A 24807-nucleotide genomic window follows, 5' to 3' on the forward strand; every position below is an offset into this window, starting at 1 on the left:
CTGGGCACATGCCATCACTCCTGGCTGATCACTTTTATTCAAGATTATAAGGAACACTAAGGAACCTTAAGACCGAGCCTCAGAATGAGGTGTGATTAGTTAGGGGAATGTGAGGGCAATGGTGGTTTTTCTTTTTGGTTTTGAAGCTTTTAAAGACTTTTGTCACTGAGTGGGTAATTTCAATGCAATGTTTCAGTCAAAACCCCTTACTGAACAGGCTGGGATGGAAGGTATCTTGATGAGAAGATGACAATGGAAATAAAGGCTATGTCATCTTCCCATGTGCTCTTTTTTCCCTACTCTTACAAAGACTTTACATTCTACATAGAAATTTGTGTGGGCTAAGCCCTTTTAACTGCCAATTTATCTGTTTAGCTTCTGGGTTTGGGAAAAACTCTTAGCTAAATACACAGACAGAAATTTCTGTGCATTATTATCTCCAACAAGCTTAATATTAGAACTGAAAGCAGTTTTTTGAGGCTGATAGAAATTCATCAGATTGAATAATTTTGCTGTATTATAAACAACATAATTGATGATGGATTACAGCCAAATATTGGGATATTATATACACATGTGATTTAACTGTTTTCAAAATAAAGCAAGTCCTGCTTTGCAAATATGAGTTAGAATATTGGGACCAGTGCAGTTGTATGTTCAGAGCACTTTGAATCAAAATAATGGAGTTAATATTTTCTGCTTATTCAGTGAATAACATGATTAAGTCTTGTTTGTGAAACTTTAAAAAATGTGAAATCACTTGTACAAAGCACTATTGAATTAGTTTCAGCCACAGGTTAGTGGAAATAATTCTGTAGAGGACACAGGTTTTGTGTTGTAGGATTCATTTTATGTCAGGGCATTTGCTATGTGCTGTATATAGAGCATAATTGAATGTCAGTTTGTGCTAGTTTAAAATCTAAATAATGATTTTTATCTCCAAACTGTTGGGTTTTCTTCATCTGAGTGAGGCTTAAGGTCATCTTATTAATTTACTTATTTCATATCAGAATTGATACATTCAAATAAACATGGTCTCAATTCAAGGTAGTCACTGGGAAATGATTCTAATGATTATGTTACTACTCAGAGTTTTGGAATAACTATTTTTGTTTTTAGAGATTAATAATAATACTTAAAGCATTCCCACTAGTGACTGATCTTAATTCCTTGAGATTTTCTGCTTTTGAGAAAAAGTGAAAAACGGTTTAAAGCCAATTCGAGGGAATGAGCACTCGACTGGGGAATATATGACAAAGATATGAGACCTGAGTTTCTTGAATGACCTGTATACCTTGGTTTTCTCAAGTAAGAGTATAAAAATTGCTTGTGTGGGGGAAATATTATGGGCTTAATGTTTGGTGCCTCCTAAATTCATGTTGAAATTCTAAGTCCCAATGTGGTGGTATCAGGAGATGAAGCCTTTGGGAAGTAATTAGGTCATAAGCAAGGGACCCTCCCGACTGATTTGTGCCCTCATAAAAGGGACTCAGAGAGCTAGTTAGCAAGCTTTCTGCCTCCTGAGGACACAATGATTAGCTGTGTGGAACCCATATTAGGCCCTTGTCAGAACCTGACCATGCTGTCCTCCTGAGTTTGGTCTCTCAGTCTACAGAACTGTGAGAAATGAATTTTCATTGTTTCTAAACTACCTAGCCTGTAAGTAATAGCAGTCCAAACTGATTAGGACAGGAACATTTTTAGAATAATGATTTAAGATGCCTAAACCTTTTTCTGTAAAACCACATGGATAGTATTTTTCCAAAACATAACGTATTATAGTTGTGATTTTAACTAAATACATCCTAGTAAAATGGTTTCCTATAAGCAAAAATGTAATAACTAAAAACATCTATAAATAGCAGTTGATTACTGATCTTATATTTTTAACACTTATAAAATGTCTGTAAGTGTACACATTGACCACAGGAGGCCTCCATGTACTGTGGTGTGTACATTCAACATACAAAAACTATAATTCTACCTCATCAATTTTGACTTGCAACCAATATGCTAGATTTATAGTAACAACTACGACTGTAAATGAATGTTATCCAAAAGAAATTTCTGGAATGGTTTTTCTGAATTAGGAATTCTAATAAAGTTTTCTTGGAAGTTTAAACAGAAGCCATCTTTTCTTAAAATAACCTTCCATGCAGCCAGCTGAGCATTCAAAATTTATTGCATTGATTTTTGGAACCATTTAACTAAAAATAGCTTGCAGTTTCTCCCCACTTATGCCAGAAGGTAATGGTCTTCCCTTTGTTAATAAACTATCAAATGGATAAAGATGCCTGAAAATTTAAAAAATATAGGTTTATTTTAAACAACTTGGAATGAAGCGGCACATGATGAAATCTACCCAAATAACTTCTGTGACAGTCACTTCTGAAGGATTTCACGCATCTGCTGCACTCATATGTTCTAGTATATTTGTTAAATCACTATCATTATCACATAGTCACACCTCATCAATAGTTCAACTTGAGGTCAAAAAATACATAATCTCCCACAACTACAGTTAAGAATACTTTTTTCTCTCCACCTACATAGAACTCTATAATGATGTCCACATTTGTGTTTTCAAAGTTTCTGCTGTGACCACTGGCAGAAACAGCATAGCAGACCAGATGGTCTGTTGATTTGAGTACAGAAATTCTTTGGCCCTTGTTTAATTCAGTAGTTCTAGGCAATCTGCTCAGGAGAGTCTAATGAGAGAACATAAGGATGCTGCTGTTAAGATGAGGTACATTGGCAACATTTATGCATTTCTTGTCCACCCTTGGTTGGGCATTGCTGTTAGTTTTCTTTTCTTTATGAAACCATTAAATGAACCACTGAAGTAATCAAGTATTTTTCCATGTGGCATAATGTTTTAAAGAGGTGGCTACAGGTTTAAATCCTGTTACCTATAAAGAGTTTAATAAAAGTAGGAACACAGATTTACCTGTTTACAATAGATAACAGGTTGATTTTTCCATTTGGCTTAAGTATTTTGATCATCATCATGGTTCTGATGTGGAAGGACAGGAATGAGTGGGTTGGAAGGCCTAAAGGAGTGCAGGGATTCTCTTCCGAATTGGAGTTTTACTTCAGAAATCGCCATTACAAACACCACCTTTGGAAAGGTCCTTCTATGCTCCAATAGTATGTGGACTGCAGGGGCTCCTCCTATCCCCCATGTAATATTTTTTACTTCTGTAAGAAAAGTTGTATGTCTAGGCAATTTTTCTTTCCCATTGGTCCCTATATCTAGATAAACATTGCTTAGGAAGGTCATCTTAAATGTCAGTTTCTAATTGGTAAGGTTAATAGACTCTGGGGAAAATAAAAATGAGTGAAGACCTTTGTCTTAAACTTCTTATTGGATTTAAACTAATCGATTAGCTGAACTCCTCCTTCCCTCTTTTCCTTTATTGGCAATAATGTTGTTAGTCTATGGTATGAGATTTGACAGATATAAGCAATATAACATTATGTCAATATCTATATTAAAGATGATTCCCTATATTAAAGACAATTACTATAGAGACCCTGCAGTTATACATGTTTGGGGAATGCAGCTTTCCAATCAAGGGATTTAAAAAAAATGTATATTAGCTCAAGGACACCTCTCTTATGCAGAGAAACTGTCTTGGACAGAGTAATCTACCCGAGATAGTAAGTGCCTGGCACAGGATCTGAAGTAGAGTGTTCATTAGTGATTGAGTCTTTTTTTTTTCCCCAAAGATTGTCACTTGCCCTTCACTTTTGTTTAATTATTTGGCTTGACATAGAATTCTAGGCTCAAAATAATTTTACTCATAGAACTTTGAAGATGTGAGTTTATTGTCATCCAGTGTCCAGTTTTGCAGGTTAAAAGTTTGTAATCTGATTCCTGTTTGTTTTGTTTATTAGTTTTTAATATTCTCTTTGGAAGATCTGCAGTTTTTCTCTTGTTGGTATTATGGTAGTTTATTACAATATGTTAAAAATTGTCTTATAAAAACTATTCCTGCTTTGTACTTGGTAGACTCATTTAATCTCAAACCTACATTATTTTTTATTCAGCTAAGAGAACATTATGTGTTTCATTATTTTCTCTCTTCTGTTTTCCCCTTCTGGGTTCAAATTTTGCCAAGCATTATGTCAGCCTTGTGGTTTTAAGCAAGTTAACCTCTAACATCTTTGATCATCAATTGCATTATTATAAAGTGGAAATTATAACCCCAGGGAGGCCAGTACCCAATATGGTAATTATTTTCTCTCCTTCAGAAGTCTTGTTTCTGTAAGCTTATCATTTTGATCAAAGCACTTGAATCTAAATATAGACTTCTGGCTCTTAAAGTGATGGCTAGGCTGTTTTTAGCATGAAGGTTATTGAACAAGACTCTGGTCTTCCCCAAGGTAGCACTGGCTCATTTTTGAAAGCTTCTTTGGATACTGTAGCCTGTGTGTTAAATGTCAAATACAGAGGTCAGCATCTAGAAATGGGTCAAACAAAGTATACATGGAAATGGAGGTAGAATATTACACAAAAGGTGTGACTCTTAGAGTCTGCTTTAAGGTAGAGTCTATCAAAGAAAACAGTGACATCTATAAGATTTCCATGTGGCTTCATCTGATGAATGGCTTCCAAGTTAATCTTTCCAGAAAAAGAGTTCTGGTCAGGTCATACTGCTTTTAAAAATCTTAAGTGGCTCTCCATTGGTTACAAAGTTAATATCAGATTTCTCAGCTTACTTGTCAAGTTGTTCAAAAGATTAGCTCCAATTAAACTTTCCTACTTTGTATCCCCTTCTCTACATACTCCTTCAGTCTAATCCAAATATATTATTCTGTTTCTCAGATCTATCTTACACTGTTGCTATAGATTGGAATTTTCCCCACCTCTCATTTCTAACAGTAAAATTCTTCTAAAATTATGATTGATCTTCTCTTACATATTAGAAGGCCCAACATTCTTCTAAGGCCTTTCTCCATGGTCTCTTCTTTTACAAAGCCGTTGCCAATCTCTGTCACTCCATATTCTTCTTCTCTTTATGCCCCAAAGCACATGATTTGTGCATTTCTTATAGCAACTAACCCAACCTATTTAAATTACATTAGGCAGGACTAGTGTTATACTCCTCTGTGATCTCCAAGACCCAGTAATACCTCTTGTGTAAGCTGTACTCAGTGAATATGGTTGAATGAATGAGGAACTGGACACATTGCAGCCATTGCTGCATTGTAATTTTTTGTGTAAATTTAGAATTTGTTTTGTTTTTTAATGGAGCTGACTGGTAATCAAATTTACTTTGTTGATCCTTGACTTTAAAGTTTGTTTTCTTTTTATTATCTATATGGTCATTTCCCGATATTTCTTGTTTTCAGCTTTGATGGGGTATAATTAACAAAAATTGTGTACACTGAAGATATACAACATGATGTTTTTGTATTTATTGTGACATGTTTGTTACAACATCATGTCACATAGTTATTATTTTTGTGTGTGATAGGCACCCATAAAACCTCCTCTCAGCAGATTTTAAGTATTGATTTTTATGAATAGCTATGAGGGCTTGCTAATGATATAGGATTACTGCCAGATATGGGGGAAATGTTTGCTCAGCTTTCAGTCCTTTTCCTGTCAAGCATTTATATGAAAAAAAAAAAAAAAGACAATCAACTTTAATGCTGCTTGTGATTGAAAATATTGTTCATTTTAATGAAATTTCTTATACCATCAAACTTGTTATTCCTTTGGAAATAATTTGAAAATAAACTGACATCACTCAGAATCAGTGGTAATAAATCTGAGGGTCAAGATCTGTTTCACAGTGTGTTATCTATTCTACTTCTTTCCCACTGATAAAATGGAAGATATCGAAAGATCCAATACCTAAGTTGCAGAATTCCTGGTTAGGAAATGTGTAGCTTTTATAAAGGCACTGGAAGTTTCTTGATAGGTATGAAGAAGACTAGGGCAAGACATTGCATGGAGGTTCATTATGTGTACGAGAAGATCAATCATAATTTTTTGTCTTCAGTTAGCAGGATGACATTGATTTGTAGCCAGTCAACATATTCCTTTTTATTTTTGCAATGATGATGACATTTAAGAGAGTGGTACTTAAGCCCTCCATCTGAAAAGAAGTTTTAAATTGTAGGGACTTGTTGCCAGTCAGCTGTCTGTTAAATATACAAATATGTTCATTTTTTTTTTCAGGAAATGAATGTCTTTTCAAGTTTAGATTAATTATTTTTCCCTTTGTAAATGGAAAAAAAAAATCTTAAAGATCATTTCATATAAAAACCTCATTTTGAGTATATGGGACCTGGGATCCAACTGAATCTTCCCAAGTTAATGCTAACAATAGTAACAACAACAGTAATATGATAGTAGCAGTTGGTTTAAAAACAACAACAACAAAAAAGGTATTTTAGTTGAAGGGAAATTTTACTGTTTTCTGTTTTGCTTTGTTTTTAAATTGGGAAGCTTGCATATGTTTAAATGCCAGTGCAAGGAATCTTATTGAGAAAAGGTTAAATATCCAGTAGAGAGAAGACCTACTAAAGTGACGTTTCCAAGAAGCTGGGAAAGAAAAGGGGATGTATTGGTTTCTATTGCTGCTGTAACAAATTACAGTACATTTAGTGGCTTAAAACAACACATTTTTCTTTAATCATATGGTTTTGAAGGCCAGAAATGGATCTTTGTAATTACATTGAGCCTGCTTGAAAAATTTTGGATAATCTTCCCTTTTCAAAATTCTTAACTTAATTATTCCTGCAGAGATCCCAGGGAAGATAACATGTTCACAGCTTCCAGGGCAAAGACAAAGGGTGGGGGTGTTAGTCAGACTGATACAATGACCAAACACAATTGTTCTAGTGTTTAATCAGTTTTTTCACTATTTTTGCTGTGACCAAAAGACCTGACAAGATCAGCTTAGAGGACGAAAAGTTTATTTTGGCTTAAGGTTTCAGGGATTTAGTCCATGGTGATCCAACTTCACTACTCTGGGCCCAAGGTGAGGCAGATCATCATGGCAGGAGGGCATGGTATAGGAAAGCAGCTCAAAATATGGCAACCAGAAAGCAGAGAAAACTTCACTCATCAGGGACAAAATTTAAACCCCAGAGGCACACCTCCATTGACCTACTCCTTCAGCCACGCCCTGCCTGTAGGCAGTTACCACACAGTAATCCATTCAAATGATTAATCCATCAAATGGATTAATTTGGTGATCATATCACAGCTCTCATATTCTAATCATTTCTCCTCAGAACATTCCTCCATCATCTCACACATCCAAATCCTAACAGTCCTAGAGGGAAGAAGGGAAATCTTTCTAATTTAACTGGTAAGAAGGAAGGTGGAAGACACACAAAATAGGATGGCAGTATGTCTGGTAGTGCAAATAAAATGTTTTTCTTCTTTCCTCTTTAAAATAGAGTTTGCTTCAGTTTCTTGAAGAATTAGGCACAGGTAGGGGATTCACAGGAGAAAGAGCACACCTTCATCTAGCCAATGGAAGAGCTGCCATTGGACAAGAATCCAGTGGTTACAGGGTACAGAGATATTCAGCACAAGGCCATACTTAAACTTTCTGTTACTGGAAGTTTTCAAGGCATGTCAAATAACCACTTGACAGAGTTTACAAAGTCCACAGTTTAGAAAGTAACTAAGTACACAGTTACATGAAAGGGCCTTATAAACAATTCTCATATTTGTTGATTACATAAATGCTGCTTTCCTACATAAAAAATATATTTTTAAAACTGAGTACTATAGAACATATTAAATGCCAATACCATAGGTAATTGTTCAGGAGCAAAGAATACAGTGAGAATTCCTAAGAGGTCATTGTGGATCATTTAGCAGAATGAGATCATGGAACTCTGCCTTTTTTTTTTTTTTTTAAGTATTCACCATTTAACTTGAGTGACCCTAAGACTTTTTAAAGTTTAGTTTTACCATGAATAATAAATGACATAAAAATGAAAATAGATACATTAAAATTAGCGACATCATAATCATATCTTTTTTCAATCTCATTTTCCCCCCTAGGGATCAAGATTGTTAAAAATTTGGTATGGATTCTACTAGCTCTTTTTCTATGGGCTTATCTATACTTTTGTATATATGTAAAAATATACAGTGTTTTGTTTGATTTTATACAAATGATGTAATACTTAATAACTATTCAAAATTTTTTTTTTGCAGTAATACATTTGACACTCTTTTCTGTTGTTAGTTTATCCTTAGTTCTCTCAATTGTTGCCTAATATCTCATAGTTGGAATGCTCTACATTTTATTGACATGTGCCCATTTTCAATATATTCGTTGTTGCTAAATTTTTCTCTTGTAAGCAATGATATGGTGAACATTATTTATTCCAGATACCTTTCTATATATAATCGTTAGTGGGTTGAGAAGAAAATCAGAAAAGAAGTGATAATATGAAAGGGCAGGGCTTCTCAAGATACACATAGTTGCTGCTAAATTTCCTTCCATATGTCTGTTATATCCTTTTTATCAGTTTTGAAGAATGCCACTGTCACTTGACACTTGGACCAGCATTTAACATTATCATCAATTAACTTTTGTCCCAACTAGTAAAGATGCCCAATAATTAACATGCTTTTCTCTTGTTACTAGTGAGGTTATCTTTTCAAGAGAATGTTTTCAGTGGTATATTGTGTGTGTGTGTGTGTGTGTGTGTGTGTGTGTGTGTGTGTGTGTATGAGAGAGAGAGAGAGAGAGAGAGCGAGAGAGAGAGAGAGAGAGAGAGATTTGTTTATTGTCCATTCATTTTCCTTTTGGGTTAATTATTTTCTGCACATTTTAAAGAATGCTTGGATTTTCTGACTATTCTTTCTTTTCTCAATATGCTTTGCATTTGAATTTTATGTTTGGGTTTTTAATGCTGTATACACTTAAATATTTATAAGTTAAGTTTTTGATTTTTTAAATGTATTTTATATCTTAGGTAAAGTGTTTAAGAATTTTTCCACTACAAAATTATCAAAGAATCTTGAATTATATCTTCTTACATGTTTATAAATTAGTTAATTTTTAGAAATTTCATTATAATTTTCAAATATTGGAGGCTATTTTTAGTGTATAGTGATAGGTGAAAAGTCTAAAGCTTTAGCTTACTCAAATAACTACAGTAAGACTTTTTGGAAGTCTTACTGTTTCTTATAATTCTTTTAGCATCTTTTCTTTATCCTTTTTCCATTAATTTTCAGTACCAACTGTTGAGCTTCGTATGTATACACAACCCCCCCCCCAACACACACACTTCCCTTTACAACCACTACATACCCAAATCTGTCAGAAACCTTATTTTATTTAAAAAAAGTTAAAAATATTTTTATTGATTGATTTTAATGACAAATTAAGTTGTATTTATCATATGTAGGATGATGTTTAAAGTATGTATACAAGATGTAATGACTAAATATAGCTAATTGACACATGTATTCTTTCATGTAACTATAATTTTGTACTTAGAATACGTTAGAACACTTTAAATCCATTCTATTAGCATTTGTTAAGAATACAATATACTAATTACTCTCACCATGTTGTGAGTAGAACTCTGACCTTCTTATACCTATGAAATTACATTTTTTTTTTTTTTGTCTTGGACCAACATTACACCTGCACCCTAACCAGCACAGCACTAGTAACCATGATTTTACTCTGTTCATCTTGAAGTTGACCTTTTTCAGTTTCTTCATGTGAGTAAGATGTAGCAGTCAATGATTCACTGTGTGTGCCTTACAGCACTTAATGTAAACTCCTGCATGTTCATCCATGTTGGTTTAAAAGACAAGCTTTTCTGTTTTCTTTAAATCAACAAGAATTCATTTGGAGAGGATGTGAAGTGAAGCAGAAGAGTGTGTATTCATTTCATGATTACATAAATGGGGACATTTTCATTAAACACAGAGAAAAGGCATATACGAAAACAAGCCTTTCTGGGTCACATTCTTTAGTTTCTAAAGTTGGATTTCTTTTTTTTAAGAATTTTTTTTAAGTTATAGATTAACACAATACCTTCATTCCATTTATTTATTTATTTATCTGCATGGTGCTGTGGATCAAACCCAGTGCCTCATACATACTAGGTGAGTGCTCTACCACTGAGCTACAACCCCAGCCCCTGGATCTTAATATACTAATTTCTGATTGCTTTTTTTGGTGCATGTTGATTGTACACAACAGATGGTTTCACTCTGGCATATTATACTTGAATACATCATAATTTGATCAGTTTCACTCCCTATTACCACCCTTTCCTTTCTCTACCCTGGTCCTCTTCCCCTTCCCTAATGATCTCACTTCTACATTCATTCTGTCCTTCTTACCACCCCCACAGCTTCCACATATAAACAGGATACTTGTCTTTCTGAGTCTGGCTTATTTAACTTAATGTGATTATCTATAGTTCCATCCATTTTCCTGCAAATTACATAATTTTGTTTTTCTTCATGACTGAATATTGCTCCTTGTGCAAATATAGTACATTTTCTTTATTCATCTGTGACAACTAGGATGATTACATAACTTGGATATTGTGAATTGTGCCATGTTGTACATGGATAAAGTATGCTAACTTTAATTCTTGCCGCTAAAATACTGACAAGTGATTTAGCAGGATCATCTAGTACTTTAATTTTTAGTTTTTTTTAGGAACCTCTGTACTCATTTCCATAGTACTAATATATATTCCCACCAAAAGTGTGTAAGAGTTCCTTTTACCCTGCATTCTCTCCAGCAATAATTCTTTGTTTTCTTGATGATTGCCATTCTGACTGGGGTGAAATGGAAATTCAATGTAGTTTTGATTTGCATTTCCCTAATGATTAAAGATTATGAATACTTTTTCATATAATTGATGGACATTTGTACTTTTTAATTTTTTAAAAATGGTTGTATTAGTGCATTGTGGTTATACATGATATTGGGGTTCATTTTGACATATTATACATGTATGTATTATTTGCTCCATTTCAAGTCCCTAATAATTCTCTTTCCTTCCTCCTCCCCCTGTTCTTCCTCCTCTACTCTGTTGGAATATTTATTGATTTTTTAAATAGGTACTTTATAGATATTCGGCTTAATAAAGGTGAAATTCACTGTGGTATATTCATATATGTACATGACATGATTTGTTCAGTTTTATTCTGCAGTTCCTTCTTTTTCCTGTTCCTCCCCTCCCCCACTTAAAGCAATTAGTTGGATGACTACAGTCTGTTTGTATACTAAGCACATCTGGTAAGGAAATGCTTCTCTTATTGACGTTGCTAATCTAACTTTCTTGGTGATAATTTAACATTTTCTTTGCTTTGAAACAATTTGGTATTGAAATTATCCGTTTCTTAAGGCTATATGAAATTTCTTTGTAACTTAAACTGTTTGGACTGTGTCACTTTTGGGGGAAGTATCTCTTTGACAATTTTCTCTGTATTTCTTCTATGGTAATTGGTGTCTTTGAATTTTCTGCTTTCTGGAGTGGATGTGTATAAATTATATTGTCATGGAGATATTCATTTCATCAGGTTTTATTTGCATAAAGTTGGGGGTAGTAGTTTCTTATAATTCTTTTAGCATCTTTTCTTTGGTTATTTCTTGTTTTGCATATTGGCATTTTCTCCCTTTTTAGGCCTCAGATTTGTTGCAGTATTTTCCTGTTTTCCCAAAAAAGAGATCTGAGACTTACTTATTAGTTTTATTATGTTTCTTTTTTCCCCCTAAGTCTTAATTTCTGTTTCTACTCACATCAATATTTTTTGTTTTCTTCAAGTTTAATTTAGTGAAATTCTCTTAATTTTGGATGTTAATGGATTTATTTTCCTTGTTGTTTAATAGGTATGTGTTTAAGGTTGTGAATTGTAGTCTTAGAACCTTTTTAGCCATATAAAATATGATACATAGTGTTTGCATTATACTTATTATTGCATAGATATTTTAGAATTTCTGTTTTCCTGACAGTTATTTGGGTCTTAAAATTTTCAGATGCTAGGAGCTTCTTAACTACAGATTTTCTTAGCGACTTTTCTTTAATTGCATTGTATTTAGAAACTTTAGTAGCCTATAATCCTTTCACCACTAGAATTTACTGGGATTTTATCTTTAACTTCAAATGAGGCCATATATTTTTCCCTTCCTTAAATAAAGAGAAGGTTTATTTTATGATTTTGCCTTACAGTTAAATATATATCAATTAAATCTATTTTATTATGTCAACCTATTTATGTTTTTAGTATTTTTTAATCTACTTTTTTTAAATCCCTTTGTGATCCATGCTTTGAGAGGGTTGGATAATAATCTATGAATAATATATTACTGTTTGAATCTCTTTATACCTGCTATAGAGTTTGTGATACAAATGTGTATCATATAATACCTAGATATTCATATCATTATTTAATTATGAATCACATGCAACATTTTACTGTTTTCTTCTTTGCTTGTTTGGTTCTTTTTATCCCAAGTTCAATATTGCCTGATGTAGGATCTGCCAGCCTCCCTCATTTCCTCCCTTCCTCTTTTCTTTCTTTCTTTCCTTCTTTCTTCTTCTCTTCTTTATCTCATGTCTTTCTTTGACTATCCTTCTGTTCCCAAGATTCAACAGTCAGGTGATTATAGAATGGAGTGGAATCTGCCTGTGATGCAACTGAAAGCGTGTTTCGTTTCAGTGGGTGAGTCTGATTCTAACAGTCTGAACAACATAAATTTGGGGTTAGTACTTTATTTTATATAACATTCTCCAATTTATAGATTTTTTTCAACAACATTTCACAAGGTGTTCTGCTTCCTTAGTTCTGTGTCTGCTCTCTTTTTATTAGAATAGTCTCTATTTCCATTCTAAACGTAGTAATTGTTGTAACTGTAGAAAAACCTTTAAGCTCCTTGTTGCTTTAAAGATCATGCAGTTTTCCTCACTGATGATCCTTAATAAAACTAATATTTTTTCTCTTCACTGATCCTTTTCTGCCAGCTGACTTTAGCATTATAAGACAAATAATTTAAAATTCTTTTGTGATTTATCAGATTTAAATATCTTTGGTCTTAGTTACTAAGGAAGTCATCTTAATGCTATATATACTACAGACCATGTTCTTGCTTCTTCAGCTTTTCTATTTTTTAGTAAATTTTATCATTTCCATATTTTTATGACTTAAATTACCTACATTTTTTTAATAGCAACATAATTACACACTTGATTGGAATTTAGTGCCATAATTAGTTTCAGTGTTTATGCCAGTCTTTTCACTCTTTGCTAGTATTTATTCCAGCCATCTCTTGGATGACTGTAGTTTATCTTTTAGTAAAGTTCTCAAGAAGACACCATGAAAACAAGATTTTATATGTTCATATATTTTTGAACATTGTCTGTTGCCTTTGCAATTAGTGAGTTTGGTTGGGTTTAAAAATCTCATCTATATTTTCTTCTTCCACAACTTCATGAGCATTCCTCCATCCAGAAGAATAACTGGAAGGTGGTGGTGTCCACTGAATCCTGTTTTTGAATGTTGCTTTAGACAAATGCAAAAGAGACTGATTTCTATTCTGCCCTGTAAGTTACTAGAACTTTTTTGCTTTGCTGTTGAAAGAGTTCTAGTAATTTTAATAGGACATGTCCTACTCTTGACAGTTTATCTGGGGAACTATGTGACCTTTCAGTTGGTATTTTATTGCAAAAGTTTTAGTTTGTTTTATCCTATATATATATATATATTTTTTCTTCCAATGTTTTGTTTTTCTTTTGTGATTCCAGAGATGTGCACTTAGATTTTCTTTACTTGGTTTTAGATTTCTCAGTTTATGTCTAGTGGTTCTTAAATTTGAAGCAGTTTTCCTTTTTGCTTCAGTTTCTGTCTTATTTCTTGTATCTATGCACCTCAGTTGGGATTTCTCTGTAGAATCCAGTGTATAGTGAATAATCTTTTGCACTCTGCTTGATGATGTTTCATTTTGTCTTTTGTCTTCTATTTTAGCCATGTGGAACTCCTATTTGAGCCTTTTGCAATATCTTTTTAGGATGTCCTGGGTTCCTTGGCCTCTGCATTCATATTATTGTCTTCCTATAAGGCACCCTGTGATTTTTAGAGTGAGATTTAAGGGGACAGGAGAGGGCGGGGGTCTTCCTGTCTTGAACCTCTCTGCCCGCCTTCTCCTCCTACAGGTCTCTCTTACATCCTGCCTCTCATACAGGTTCTCTGGACCTGTCTTTGCCATCATTTCTCACATGTACAGGTTCTGGCTGATATTCACATATTTTTAAGCAATCTAATCCCAATAACTTTCTAGTTTCTAGAAGTTCTTTTAATTTATGGTCTACTCAGATTATCTTTTTAATCCCAGTCCCCAAGTAAAAGGTCTTCTCTTTTAACAACAAAATTATTTCTTTTCCTCTTCCTTCCTTTTTTCTTCATTGTATTTTAAGTTTTGGGGAGAACATGAGGAAAGACAGGCATTTGCTTTCCTTGTTCTTTTGATCTAATCTCTCTGAAATTTCTGATAACTTCTCTAAAGAATAGCCATAAAGTAAGAAATTTTGAAGACTGAGTAGGCAAAATGTTTATATTTTTCTGTCTTCTCTGTTTATTATTTGTATTTTTTTGGAAGCTTATACTATTCAGAAAACAAACTAATGACTTTTGTATATATTTGACCAGTTGATCCTGCTGCTTTCCCCTGCCTAACATTTCTGAAAGTTTGCTTTCCTGATCTGGTAATTTCCGTTTCTCAGACCCTTCTATGTGTTGCTGACCATTCTTGTTTCTATTCAGCATTCCTAGAAAAATCATGAATATCTTCTGCACTGAAATAAAATTCATCCCTAATCAAGTATCTTTGCCCTCTGGGGCGAGGTCAAGATGTTCAGCATGAGAGAGAGTGACCCTGCACATCTTACTCCTTCCTCCATGTTTTCCCAGGCTCCTCTTTGTACATAGGTTTGCTTCTTTTCTTTGTTTCTAACCTGGAATCACTTTCAGTCCTGAATCCTTTGTCCATTTGAGACACTTGTCTGATATCTCATGATACAGTGAAGTTCTTTCCTTTTTAGGGTTCTAGCACTTTACTCATGGTCAGTTATTGAACTTAACACATTGTCATAAGTATTTTTTAATTATCCACCTGCCCTCTTCTAGACAGTATCTATCCTGCCTAGTAGTTCCTTGAAAGGCAGGGGAACAACTTCGAGTATAGATCTGGTAGGCACATTTTAAAATGCTTGAATGATCTCTAGGTTGGTGATATGTATCATTCCTGTGATTTAAAAGTTATTCAGTAATTTCTCTGAAAGAAGAAATTTTCACTGTAAATTATTTAAATCGTTAAGATGTTCTAGACATTCCTGATCAAAGAGATACCATTAGGGGTGAAGGGGATAATGAACTAGCAATAGATGAGATAAAGCTCATCAAGTACATGCCACATCTTTAGGGAAATAAAGTGTCTGGGTAGAGTGATAGGAACTGATAGAACTAGGGATTCTGAGGTTATGTCTAATGATTTAGGTTATATGTTAATTGCCACAACAATGTATTTTAAGGCTTTCTCTGAAATTGGTGTTCTCAGGCTAGTACTTGATTTAGCACTCATTCTAGGGACCACTCAATGTACTATGTCAGGTAGCAAAAGAATATTCATTGTTACTGGAAAGAAGACCATATACTTTTGTTCAGAATAAATCATAAAGCTAACAATTGTTAAGATGAGAAAGGAGGCTTTTCCACTGTGTAACTGGAGTGACTAGTATCTTTCCACATTGATTGTACATGAGTATAATGCCTACTGTGTACAGAGGGCTCTCTGCTAGGTGTTCTGGGAGAAGCAAAGGACACAAGAGCCTGGGTTCCACCATGAAGGTTTATGTTCTTCTAGGACAAAAAAACAAGGAACTAAGAAGAGATTTATAAGTTATCAAAGCACAATGAATGAGTAAGTACAAGTCAAAACATGAGAAACATGTTTTGTTTAAGTTTAAGTCTACAAAACAGTACAAAAAAGTACAAAACAAGGAATGATATAATTTAGATGGAAGAATGACTCTTGATGGCGTGAATTTTGATCTGGGTATTGGAAGGAGAGGATGAATCTGGTAGCTGCCTCAAATGGGTAATATAATAACACACTGCACAGGGATAGATGAAAAGACAGAAAAAAGTTGTGTTTTGTGTAAGGCAGAAGATTGGTCAGCTAAAAAAGTATCTGTCGGACTTGGTAATCAAAAAAGCATTCTTTTGCCTTGTATTTTTTTTTTTATATAAAGCCACTAAATAGACAGTTTAATGGGTAGAAAAGTTAGACATACCACATTCAAAAGTTCAAATATGATGTATGATAAGGAGTAAAACAATAACACAGAAATAACCAGAGATGGTTTGAGTATATTACGTGATACTTACTCTGCAGGTTTACTAAAATACTATAAAATAGCATATATATAGCACCTAGATCTTCATGTTTAGTGGACCTGAGTTTGTTGTCTTTCCCTCCCTCTACATACCTTTTAGTTCTCAGATTGCAATGGAAAGGAGAGACTCTTGAACGATGCATGAAAAATGAAACTTTCAAAAGAGTTGTGACTTGAGCCATGAAAGATTTGTGGGAGTTAGTGAAATAATGGAAATCATGACAAATAGATGGGGATATAGGTGTGTTTGGAGGAACTTTAGGAAGCTCTTGTTGAATTCAAGTGGATGAAGAGGCTTGAAAGATGGGCTTGGAACCAGAGATTGGCTGGTGAATATTCCTTTTCTGCTGAGATCCCACCTGGAACCTATTTTGGCTAATGGTTTACCTGTCACTGTGTGTCAGATCCTGTGGTAAATAGGAGTTAGAAGTTGAGTAACTTTGAATTTCTCATAGCAAATAGCAGAGTGCTTAATACAAAATAAGGCCCTCAATATATATTTGTTTAGCACGTTAATGGAACAAATGCATAGGGCTGGATGAATATGCCCTTTCATGCCAGAGTTGTTTCTAAGTATGTGGACAATATGAGACTGAATATTGTGGAGGGGTAGATTGGAGTGTCTTGGAGAGATGGGACTGTGACCCTGGCTTATTGGCTTATGGACTTCATGGATGTAGGCAACTTCTTTTGCAGTACATGCTGGGCTCTGACACCATTTCTTAGCTGTCTGTTCTTTTGGTCTTAGTTTCATTATTTATTAAATAAATCACCAGTGTCTTCCTCATAGCTGTGAGGGTAAAATGGAAAACAGCTCAGCACCTGGCACATCCTAGATACTCACATACATGTTAGTAATAATCACAATAATGGCTATTTTGTTTTTATTGATTAAAATATTGATATCCATTTGAGTGACAAAATGTATTCTCAATCTACCCAAGTATTGAGCAAAACTCAAAATAACGTATAGTGCTAGTATACAATACTTTGTAATTGACTCAGTTGTAGGAAAAAAAAACCCTCTTATTATGTCAAAATTTCATTTTTGGAGACAAAATATCTATCTAAAAGGCTCTTAATCTAACTGTGTACTAAGAGTTCGAGCATTTTTTTTTTCCCAGCACCTGCTTAGTCTGTTATACTAACTTGATTTCCTTGATCTTCATAGCAATTCTGAAAGTGTTGACCATAGTTTTTTTTATCCTAATTTTGGAGCTGAGGAAATTAAGGCTCAGGTGACAAGGCTAGTTTGTGACAAAGTTATTTATAATTAATAAATGCTAAAAAGGATAGGCTGAGGTTTAATTTTGAATTAGTGTCAAAAATAACTTGGAAGCAAGATAAAGAACAATCAGTCAGTATGAACACCTGAAAAGGATTACTGAAAAATGAGACTGCACCCGTTTTAACCCTGCTGCCATCCCCTTAGTCTTGCAGTGTGCACAAGCACAAATGTATGTGTCAATTTCATCTTTCAAAGAGTCGCCTTTTTGGTAACATAGTGTTATAAAATACCAAATGTTGTTCTTCAGGGTTTTCACCGAAAATTTAGAAACAGCAGTTTTCCGTTGCTGCAAAGAGAGGACCTCTCACTCTTCAGAATTTAGTTGTCTGTCAGATGTTTTTAAAGCCCTTAGAGAGCAGGTATATTGCACTGTAATGAAATGGGACCTGTGTGCTGTTTTGACATGAAGGATTCATTTTAGCATTTAGCAGGTCCTAAAGTATGGCATAAAACAGCATTTCTAACTTCTCAATCATCCAGACTTCAAACCTTGGAGTCAGCTTCAAGACCTTCACTCTGTATGCACATCAAGTTCTGCACATTCTTTCTCCCTTACCTATTTTTCAAAGAAAATGTCATTTCTGTCTTGAAGGCTACCTGGATCTACTCTAATGTGTAGTTGTGTCTTCCTTGTGCACCTCTGGTGGTTGGTATTTGATTACTATCAATCTCAACCTGCAAGAGTGTGAATTTTTAATTTAAAAGTAATATTTCATCGTGAAAAAACAGCTATATCTCACTCAACAGTATGTTCTTACTGTCTAACATAGTGTGGCACGGAGTGGGTTCATTGCTTGATGATTTAGTAAAATAAATGACTTTGGTTGTAGTGGAACCCAAATAAGATGTTTGAGACTAGAGAAACTTTTTGTAATATTCAGTCCTAAATTAAGAAATAAAAGAGAAAAAATCAAACATTATATTCTGGTAATTATATAGTTACTGTGGGCTTCATTATTATTGGCTTACAGACCAATATCTTTTACTTCCCAAGTGGTGATCTTCATCCTTGTATGAGTAGACTTTTATTTATTTATTTATTTATTGGGTAATTATCATTAAAGGGCCATGATAACCCTAATGGAATAAGGATTATATTAACGTCCCCCAAAGAGACTTTATATGACTATTCATATTAACTGTACCCCACAGAACCACCATGCTGAGGAATAAACTGAAATGCTAAGTAGGGTACCGGGAGTTGTCCTGTTTCTTTCCACTAAGAAATGTGAGATCACTATGCATATAAAACACATTGAAGCATAAAGCAGTAAAGTGAACCCTGCCTAGTGCAGTCTGGGTAACGAAATGGAAAGTTTGTGTCTGGGTTGCCCAGAATCTTCCTTTTTCCCTTGTTACTACAACAATCACGCTATTCTCTAGAACTTGGAGGGAGTGCCTGTCCTACTGAAGCCTGGGGCCCTTCATGGGGTCAGGCTTGAGAAGCACTGAGTAGGTTCAGTAAAGCTTGTCAAGGTGTCTGTCCAGAAGGAATGTTACAATAGTAAAAGATCAGCTTAATTTTAACATGGCAATATTTTATTTAGACTTTATTGAAAATTTTCTTGTATTGATCAATATTTTAATTGTGAACTTCCTTTAACCCCCATACTAGGATAAAAATTTTAGTGTAAGAAGAAAAAAAATGGTTATTAAAGGTTTAAGATACCATTGAACAGTGGCTTTTTATTTTTTTTGAACACTGACTATTTTTAAGTGGTTTTAATGGAATGAAACATGTTAAATTACACAGATCTGTGCTTTTTAAAAACACATGCTTAAGATTTATTGTACTTTATCAAATTAATAACTTTATTATTTAGTTTGTTAAGATAATATTGAATAGATAATATTTAATTGGTGTGACCTCTGGGATGCTGAAATGTCCATAATATAAAAGTTTTAGCTACCCAAGACATGACATGTATCAATATATATTACAATTTTTCGATTATAACATCTAAATTAACACTTTGTACCAGTTCTGACTTCAGGATTATTTATTGTGCCTCATGTAATATGTTCCAGTTGATCCATTCATTAATTTTGTGAATAGCATAACTAAATTTATCTCATTTACATATTTATACACTTTAAAGAGACCAATGTAAACAATTTCTTATCTGCCATATGTTGAAATGCTGTAGTGAAAACATAACTGCCTAGTCAACAAAGATGGCATTGAATTGCACTGTTTTGGAAAAAAAACGTTAAGTGAACTAGATGCCTGTTAATCTGGTTCTTTAAATATCATAAACAAAAGTATCAGAATGTGTTTCCAAGGACAAAGGCAGAGTTTTCCTGGCTTTGATTGGTTGCTGCCCTGCCCTGTCCCGCAGTCATCCTTAATTGGCTTTGGGTAGATTGGAATCACATAAGCAGGGTGACATTTATTACTTCCCTGGTTGTTCCTTTGCACTGAGCCTTGAGATTCTCAAGGAGTAACCGTTAAAGATTTCTTTCGTTTTGTCCATGATCTGTGAGAGGGGCTTGTTCTGGGAAGAGCAGGCATGAGTTTGAGTGCAAGAAGAGTCACTCTGCCTGCAATAACGCCAATTGTTCTGCAGAAAAGGGTACGTGACTTCTTCTCACTTTTTTTCTTTAAATTTTCCTGCTGTTTTTTTTTTTTTCCCTCTGTTACTGTGTGTTTATTAATATGTCAGACACTTAGGTATCCTTAAGACAGACTGTGATTCATTGGGGGTACTGGCATTTAAAGAACATACAATTGGAATTGAACTGGGCAAAAAAAATGCTGTGACAAAGCATCACTATTGTAAAAATACCTCTATGTGAAAGCAGAGGTCTCAATTTAAGGTCATTGTAACTTAGAGACTGTACTGAAGCTATTCTTTTCTCCACCTTCTACTGTAACTTCAGGCCTTTTAATCTTTAATAGGAAATCTGCTGCTAACTATTATTTCTTATATTTGTTCACTAAGGAACAGTTTCTTTGTCACAGTATAATCCATAATGCATCCATTTTCATTGTTTAATGGATTATATACTTGTTTTCCTGTTTAAACATGTGGTACCAGTTCATTATCAAGTTTCTACCCATTTCTATTGAGTTTCTTTCTGTTTGCTTAAGAAAACGTTTCCATTAAATTCGTTAATTATTAATGCAATTGATTCCATCTATGAAAATATTTATTAGTTTTTGTAAAGATCACTGTCATGTATTACTTGCAGAATTACATTTTATAAGGCGAAATACGCACGGTGTAATGTAGCCACATTAAACTGCTCTTGTAAATACACCAAGCAAAATGGATTGCACTAAACTCTGGAAGAATTAAATCTGCTGCATTGAAAGAGAAAGCACTAGAAAAGGAAAGCACATTTTAGGCAATATGCTTTCTGAATGGTTTTGGTGACACTAGAAACTGTTATGTTGATTTCTGTACTTGACTTTCACCAGTTAACTGTTAACTATTAAGAGCATTCCATTAAGTCAAAGGTCATGTTTTAATTTATTTTGAGACTCGAGCAATCAAACATTTAGGTGCTTTGTTTTTCAAGTGTCTCTTTTTTATTGCTTTTAATTTTTTAGGTTTTCAGTTTATTTTCTTATCAGTTGACTATTTACTTCCTAGGGACGTTTGAAATAGCTATCTGGTAATTTTTCCAACATGTGTTCTCTGTCTTTCTTGATGTTTTTCTCTCATATTAAGTAAATTTAGTTGAAAATATTTTGCTTTGAGGTTGACTGGTTATGGTGAATTGGATTTAGCTGTGCATTAGTAATGACAATATAGGCCATCTGCCTGAGAATGTAAAAAGGTATGTTAGCATATATCAGACATGTGTTTTTATGTTTGAGTTTTTTTTTTTTAATCCAGTTAGTTTTGAAATTTAGATTAAGCAAGAAATTGCTATCATGGGGCTTGTTTTTTATTATATGTTGGTATGAGGGAAAGCATACCCTGTGAACTCGCCATTTACTAGCTGCATGACCTTGGGCAAATCACTTAAACTCTGGGAGTCTTCGCATTCTTACTTGTGCGAAAATCACTGAGGAGTTTTAGTAAACGATCTTTTTCAGTGTTATTTGTGTCTATAATTCTATGAATCGGGTAATAATACATTTTATATTTTCATGGTCATAGTCAATATTTAAATAATTCCTTGTGTGGGTTTGTTATTTTTTTAATGCCATCATTTTGGGGGACTTTGAGCAATTAGTCTAGGAGAAATTGTTATGAGTAAACATTGGTTGCAAAAGAGCTTCTGATCTTTTGTAAAGAGAAAAATGAGATTACTTTGGAAAGTTGTGATTATCCTTGATGTTAGATCTGAGCTGTCAATGGACACATCATTATGATTTCTCTTTGTTTTCTTAATAATAAATTTCTTGTCAGGTTTCCATTAGAATAATTACATAAGTCAAAATTCCCTTAGCCAAACTCCAATTTGTTTCTCTTTGGTGAGTATACCATGAAATATTTATATAATTTAATGCATCTTTATTTGCTTAAAGTGCTTAGGCTGCTTCTTTCTCTTGACATTTTAACCCTCAAATGATCCATCTGACTATTCTTTTTTTTTTCCCCTGAATATCTTTATATCTTGTATATTTTTCTGACTAAAACGCTGGTCCACAATGACTACAATTATTGTTTCTTTCATGATAGGAAATTATTTCACAATTATAATTAACTTGTCATTTTCTGTATGTATGATTTAAAATGATCTCACAAATAAATGCAAGCATTCCTCAGAGTATTTGGGTGGCTCTGTATTGTCTTCTGTGCTTTTCTCACAGATTTGGCAAAAAGATCGCTCATCCTGAATGAGTGGCTCTTGCAAGGTAATTTTCCAATCACAATCCTAATCATTTGAAAGGCCAAAAATATTTTTGAAAGTGCTCAAAAGCAGTTGGGAGTAATTTTCTTATCAGCCCTTGTGTCTGATCAAAATGGCCATAAGATTCTCTTGGGAGTAGTGGGGAAGGTGAATTTTAAACATGGTACTTAACATGGTATGATTCTTCTTTGTGGCAGAGCAAGTTTGATCTTTAAGGAATAGAGTATTTTGGAAGACTCTGTCAAGTAAATTGGAAATGATTTTTTACTTCATCCAATTCTGTTAGGATCTGATTTGTTGGATTCTAGTGAATCAGAGTTTTAGTGAAGAAGGTTTCATTATATCCCAGACCAAAACACTCTGAATGAATCTTTTACTCCATAGTATTTTTCTGAGATGACTGCTAGGTTCTAGCTTTTTCTTTCTTCTTCTTCTTCTTTTTTTTTTTTTTTTTTTAATAAGAAGACTAAGTCTCTTGGGTGTTGAGTGACTTATGCAAGGTCACCAAGAAGGTCAATGGCAAAGCTAGAAATAGAATCTGGGTCTTGTGACTTCCAATGTGTTTCTCTTAGATACATGTTACCTCCTGAAATTAATATGTTAATGAAATTGCCTTATGGTGTGTATAATTACCAACTTCAAGTCTGGAATTAGCTTAGGCAAATCCTTTCATCTTCCTCTGCACCTCCACCAATTCCCATATGTTCCAGAAAATTTCTACATTTTATGTAGAAAGCTATGTGTACAAGTGTGTGTGTGTGTGTGTGTGTGTGTGTGTGTGTGTGTGTGTGTGTTTGAGAGAAAAAGAGGGGTAGAGGAGCAAAATAGATCAGGAAAGACAATTTGTACCTGGAACTCCAGATTGGCACATACCATCAAGAAAACATTTTAAGGTCCCAGAGTTAACAACAAAAGACTCCAGCATTGTAAAGTTTAAATTAAACACATTATTACATTTATATTCTTTTGTAGAACAAAGGTCAGATGTCCATGTCTTGATTCTATGGATAGACATGTTCCATGCTTCTATTAGATTAGCATTATTTTGAAAATTATTTGCAAGCGTATTTACATTCTTTATCCAAATTACATTTACACAAGATTGTCATAAGCATACAGAAATCTTCAGAAATAGAAGAGAAAAAAGCCAAATTTTTTTATAATATATATTTTCTTAATATTTAAGTTCTTTTGAAAATCATATAGTATAATGCAATATCATTTATAAGATCTAATTCCCCATTCATACAAGGATAATAGTTTAGAACTATCTTCTTCAAATTATCAGAGTCAATGCTATAATTTTCCAAAAATCATTTTGAAGAGGAAAGACTACAGATCATTGAGTCACTGTTTATCCCAGAAACTTTTAAGTAGGTACAAAATCAGTACAAACCCGCTTAGTGCATACTCTGGGGGCCTGGATGCCCCTCACCCTGCCCACCTTTATGGGGTGCTTCCACTTCACCCAGTTTTCCACCTTGCACTTCAAGACACTTAGCATTTGTGTCTCTACTTCTACTCCCAGGGCTGTGCTCTGTGACTTACAGCTACTCCAGGCTCCTGTTTGCTTTTCCTAATGCTGCTATTGAACTGCTATTATCTATGTCCCATCTCAGGCTCTGATCTTATCCTAAAGCCTTCTAAGACTCTTTTCATATTTGTCTTTGAAGTTTTTTAATTCAGAGTCAATGGAGACATCATTTGTCAATTTAGCAACTACCTCCCTCTGACACCAGTTGTTAATATTAACTTTTATAATATTTGAATCATATTTGCTGTCTATGATGTGTATTTTATGTTTCTTGGCTTTTCACATTTGGCTTTCAGTCTTCCTGAACCTTTTTAATTTTGTATTCTTTGCAATATTTGGTTTTCAAAACTTTTTTTTTAACAATTAGATTTTGCTGTTTTTAAGGGAGCAGAGCTGTAAATAAAGTACTCTGTCAGTTATAGGCAGAATTTAATTTCATTTAACCAGAAGAGTGAAAGGACAGAGATTAAACAAGGAAGAGATTTATTTTTCTTTCACTTTATAAGAAGGATCAGGCCAAAGCTGATGTAGCACTTTTACAGTGTCCTTAGGCAACCAGGTTCCTTTTTGCTTTTATTGTTTCTTTCCTAGTCTAGGTCCTTTTACCTTTTATAGAGAGAGAGATGCATATCTCTAGCCACCCTGTGCACAGTCTTTGCACAGACAGTGGGAAGGAACAAGGGTAGGCTGGCTAGTTTTATTCCATGTAAGTGATTCTCTGGAATAACTAGGAGCTTCTACTTACAGGTGGGATTGTGTCATCCAGGGAACT

The 24807-nt window shown here is 34.0% G+C and overlaps 1 protein-coding gene across 2 annotated transcripts in view; it reads left to right on the top strand.

Moving 5' to 3' along the window:
* The window catches only part of Grb14 (growth factor receptor bound protein 14), a 113131-nt gene that overhangs the window by 31674 nt on the left and 56650 nt on the right, over positions 1-24807 (top strand). Inside the window, exon 1 of one of the 2 annotated variants that reach the window (XM_076865792.1) lies at positions 20113-20268. The exons of the other annotated variant lie outside the window; for it this stretch is intronic. Coding sequence (XP_076721907.1) covers positions 20206-20268 — 63 coding nt within the window. The 5' untranslated portion in view covers positions 20113-20205. Of the gene's footprint in view, positions 1-20112; positions 20269-24807 lie in introns of those variants that run through there. 2 annotated transcript variants of the gene reach the window in all.

The sequence above is a fragment of the Callospermophilus lateralis genome, chromosome 9 (assembly GCF_048772815.1).
Source record: "Callospermophilus lateralis isolate mCalLat2 chromosome 9, mCalLat2.hap1, whole genome shotgun sequence".
NCBI lineage: Eukaryota > Metazoa > Chordata > Mammalia > Rodentia > Sciuridae > Callospermophilus > Callospermophilus lateralis.